The 4,826-nt window shown below is 43.5% G+C and overlaps 1 protein-coding gene across 2 annotated transcripts in view; it reads left to right on the top strand.

Moving 5' to 3' along the window:
• Positions 1-4,023, top strand: part of NACA (nascent polypeptide-associated complex alpha subunit) — an 11,107-nt gene extending 7,084 nt beyond the window's left edge. For both annotated transcript variants that reach the window (XM_010839273.1, XM_010839274.1), the window contains 6 exons: positions 2,111-2,196; positions 2,383-2,460; positions 2,693-2,839; positions 3,245-3,373; positions 3,588-3,710; positions 3,899-4,023. In XM_010839273.1, the coding sequence (XP_010837575.1) occupies positions 2,111-2,196; positions 2,383-2,460; positions 2,693-2,839; positions 3,245-3,373; positions 3,588-3,710; positions 3,899-3,913 (578 nt within the window). In that variant the 3' untranslated portion in view covers positions 3,914-4,023. The remainder of the gene's footprint in view (positions 1-2,110; positions 2,197-2,382; positions 2,461-2,692; positions 2,840-3,244; positions 3,374-3,587; positions 3,711-3,898) is intronic.
• The last annotated feature ends 803 nt before the right edge of the window (positions 4,024-4,826 follow it).

Here is a 4,826-nt window from a genome sequence, read left to right as displayed (position 1 = left end):
TGCGCCCCCCCCCCCCCCCAAAGGGCCTCGGCCTGCCAAAAGAGCCTCAGCAACTCCAAACACCAAAGAAGTCCCTACTTCCCCAGCCGTGACTCCTTCCACCAAAAAAGCAACAGGAACCCCAGTCCCCAAAGGGGTGCCCACTCCCTCAGCTGTAATTCCTCCCTCTCCAAAAAAGGCCCCAGTCCCCAAAGGGGCCCCAGCAACCTCATCCTCCAAAGAGGCTCCCGCTCCCCCAACTGTGATTCCTCTCTCTCCCAAAGAGGCCCCTACTTCCCCAGTTTCAGTCACATGTCCCTTGGGGTCCACTGCCCCTCAGGCATCTAAAGGGCCCCCAATAAAGAAAGGCCCCACAGCTTTCAAAGCAGTGCTTGATGGTTCAGCTCCAGAAAGTGCACCAGTCATCACAACTCCCACTCAGAAAGGTCCACCAGCCAAGAATAGTTCTATTTCACCACCTGTGTGCCCAGATCCCTCATCTCAGAATGGTACTAAAGGACCCCTTCCTGCAGTGGCTCCAGCTCCTCTACTGACAGTCTCTACTCAGAAAGGTTCTTCTCCAAAAGCCCTCCCTGTCTCTCCCTTAAAGGGCAAAGATTCTTTCCATTCCCCAGAGGGCCCCTTGCCTCCTCCTTCTGAGTCAGAGACATCTACCCCTTCAGCAACAGCTGCCCCAGAGAAGAGCCTTCCTAAAGCTGGATTAGTGTCTGTCTCTCCAGCACCTACCCCGTCAGTCTCTCTGCCTCTTGCTTCCTCCCCAGTTCCCCCTCTGCTTCCTAAACAGCAATTTCTGCCGTCCTCACCTGGGCTGGTGCTGGAATCACCCTGTAAGCCCTCAGCCCCTGCTGATGAGGATGAGCTGCCGCCTCTGATTCCCCCGGAACCAATCTCGGGGGGAGTGCCTTTCCAGCCGGTCCTCGTCAACATGCCCACCCCCAAACCTGCTGGGATCCCTGCCCCAACCCCCTCTGCCAAGCAGCCTGTTCTGAAGAACAATAAGGGTATTTGCCTTGGTTTGCCGTGTGCATGGTGTGTTGCCCACAACCCTCCCGGGCTACCCACCAATACTAACCATAGGATGCGCCGCTTTTTCCAGTATACCTGTTTGTGTTTGGGCATAGAATAAGTTTAAATGCAGAAACTCTAGGCATGTGAGACAGAATCTTGGTTTTCGCCTCAGATAGTCCATTATGTGTTTATTATCTTGTGTAATGTGGTCCAGACTAACTCTGGGTCCATCATCTTCCTTACCTACCTGATCTGACACTGAAAACCAAGACCTTCTAGACCTTTAATTTGCTCTAATCTCTACCACATCACTAACCTTGTCCCTGGGCCTGGGATTTGCTAAAATATTGGGAAATGTAGAACTGCTTGAATTTCTTCATATCTTAAACTTAGTAATAACCAGTGCCCAGGGACTCTTCCTCCAAGACCTATTATTTTTCCTAGCCTGAGAATGGTGGAGGTGTATGCTTTTACCCTCAGTAGTCCATTGATGCTTGGCCTTTGAATTGAGGGAAATTTAAATATATGAGTTACATTTGGAAGAAATGGATGAGGTCATAGGACAATTATCTAGAAGTGACTATTAGAACTATAGATCAGCATTTTGAGACTATTTGGGTCGTGTTGATTAGATCAAATTGCTAGGGTTAGCAGTTTGAAAATAAAGCTAAATGTGTACACAACTGCTTCTGGCCTCCCCCAACCCAGTTTAAAGGATGAGGGGAAAGTGTCCCTCCCCTCAAGACCGCCTCCACAATGTCATCTTAACGGTCTTCACTGAAGTATACCTGGAGGCACCTTGCCTACCAGAACCTTTCTAAGATGGATGGGCTATTGGGTAGAATTTGGCATTGCATAAATCATTGGTATTTGCCTGTGCCGAGAAGTGAAGAACTTGAAGAAAAAGTAACAGTTACATAAAATGCTCAGCTGTGTCTAGTGTTTCTGGGGCTGGGTCTTTAATGGATGTGTACACACTAGTTTTTGACTAAGTTACAGGCTATCATACTGTATAAACCAGTGACTTTTGGTCTGGGCAAGCCATAGTGAGGTGCCTCTTGTAATCTTTGCTATAAAATGTAAAAGTTATTTGTTATTTTAGGGTCTGGAACAGAATCTGATAGTGATGAATCAGTCCCAGAGCTTGAGGAACAGGATTCTACACAGGCAACCACACAACAAGCTCAGGTGGGTATTATCTTAACTTACCAATGTAAGTACTTGGGTCAGAGAAACATTGGTGAACCAGTGTTAATCAGAGAAAGCTGGCTTATGCGTTTGGAGCTGTGAACTTTTGTAAAGGGAAAACCACATGGGGATTTTGGTATCCAGGTTTTACATTCCAGTTTACTCATAGCTATTTGATTTTCTTAGCTGGCAGCAGCAGCTGAAATCGATGAAGAACCAGTCAGTAAAGCAAAACAGAGCCGGAGTGAAAAGAAGGCACGGAAGGTAAGAATTGAAGTTATAAACAAGAGTTAAAGGTTCTGATGAAGCAACTTTGGAAAGGGGGAGTCTGTAGTGGAACTCAGGGTAGTGGCAGGAAGCCTGGGAATCAATGATATATTCCTGTATAAACTTTTCTTTGCCCACAGAAAGTCTTTGCTTAGAATGTAGTTTTGTTGAGTTTATTTCCTGAAGCTGCTTCTAAAGAAGTTGACAACTGTTCTTTTTTATTCTTTAGGCTATGTCCAAACTGGGTCTTCGACAGGTTACAGGGGTTACTAGAGTCACTATCCGGAAATCTAAGAATATCCTTTTTGTCATCACAAAACCAGATGTGTACAAGAGCCCAGCTTCAGATACCTACATTGTTTTTGGGGAAGCCAAGGTAAGGAAAGTTTTCTTGAGAATTACTGTAGACCAGGATTTCTCAACTTCAATGCTGTTGACATTTTGGATCAAATAATTCTTTGTTGTAGAAGGGCTATCCATTAAGCAGTATCACTTGCAGTTGTGATAACCAACAAAATCTCCAGGCTTTTGACAGATGTCCCCTGGGGGACAAAATCACCCTCCAGTGGAGGACCACTGCTTTAGACATAAGCTATTTCTTTGTCTACAGGGAGATATCAGTATAATCTGAGTGAGATCAAGCCATTTAAAGCTAGGTGGTAAGTTAATGTGATTTAGATTTAAGTTAGTTAGATTCAGAGTGAGAGTTTGGGAAAGATACCATTTTGTTGATTTACTGCAATTGATCTACTCATTTGAATCTGTACTTTCTGTCCTATAGATTGAGGATTTATCTCAGCAAGCACAGTTAGCAGCTGCTGAGAAATTCAAAGTTCAAGGTGAAGCTGTCTCAAACATCCAAGAAAACACACAGACTCCAACTGTACAAGAGGAGAGTGAAGAGGAAGAGGTATATAAGGAAACCTTTTGTACCTTAAATCCTTTCAAGATAATACCATGTTTGTATTGATGAGTGTGTTCTACATGGTTTTAGGCTCTTGAACTCCATGAGTTAAGTAGCTTTTGACTTAATGTTAAGTACTGTCTGTAGATTCAGGAGATGCCTGACAACTCTTGAAGTTGTTCTTGCCTTTAGTTTATTAAGTATTTTTTCCTTATCTTAGGTTGACGAAACCGGTGTGGAAGTTAAGGACATAGAATTGGTCATGTCACAAGCAAATGTGTCGAGAGCAAAGGCAGTCAGAGCCCTGAAGAACAACAGTAATGATATTGTAAATGCTATTATGGTAAGTATCCAAGCTTATTCTTTGACTCCCGCTGCCCTGACCAATTGTGGGTGACTAGTTTTTGTGCTTAATATCAGCCAATTAAGAAGCCTCTTTCCAGAACCTGTTCTGAGTTTTCTTGGATTTTAGTGACCTGTATTCTCTGAATTTGCCTGTAACCACTTCTGATGATCTCTTTTCTCTTACAGGAATTAACAATGTAACCATCTGAAAAGAGGACCTTTTTTTGGTGTTTCAAAAGAGTAACTGCAGCTGGGTTTGAAATTTGTACTGTTTCTATCATTAATAAAGTTATGGCTTCTTGTTGGATGAACTCAGTGGGTGCTTGATCTCTTCGGGGTTGTGGGGACAAAAGCTCTAGAAATAAAAACACATTTATTTGTAACTGTTAAGACCTCAGCTTCAGTTAAAGAGGTTTAATGCCGCAGGTTTCCCTTTTAATAATTATCCTCTCCTCTGACCTATGATCTTTCTGAAAACATATTGGGACTCATCTGGCCTCTTGTCATGTAATAGCTTGGTACAGGGTTGGACGTAACAGATGTGAAATGCTTGCCACAGAGGCCAGGTGAGGCCCAATATGTATTCAGATAGTACTTTGTAAAAAAGTGAAGATACTAGGACTTCCCTAGTAGTCCAGTGACTAAGACTCCTCACTCCCAGTGCATGGGGCCCAGGTTAAATATTTTTTTAAAGGAAGGTGCCTCATGAAGGAGAGATTTTTGACTATAGACAGTACACATGCTGTGCTCTTAGACATACAGATATATTAATCTATAAATTCTGATTAGGGTAGCCATTAATTGTGCTACAATAATAAATGAAATCAGAACTGCTCCAGGCAAACGAGTTTAGCCAGTCGTGATAAAAACACAATACAGATAACTAGAAGTCATAAGAACAGTGAAGTTTCTGAGTTGCTCAGTTGTTTACAACTCTGTGACCCCATGGACTGCAACATGCCAAGCTTCCCTGTCCACCCAACTCCCAGAGCTTGCTCAAACTCATGTCTATTGAATTGATGCCATTCATCCATCACGTCCTCTGTCATCCACTTCTGCCTTCAATCTTTTTAAGCATCAGGGTGTTTTCTAATGAATCAGTTCTTCCTATCAG

The sequence above is a fragment of the Bison bison genome, unplaced genomic scaffold (assembly GCF_000754665.1).
Source record: "Bison bison bison isolate TAMUID 2011002044 unplaced genomic scaffold, Bison_UMD1.0 scf7180017864115, whole genome shotgun sequence".
In the NCBI taxonomy this organism is placed as follows: domain Eukaryota; kingdom Metazoa; phylum Chordata; class Mammalia; order Artiodactyla; family Bovidae; genus Bison; species Bison bison.
The sequence above is the reverse complement of the archived record's forward strand: the minus strand, read 5'-3'. Positions and strand labels throughout refer to the sequence as shown.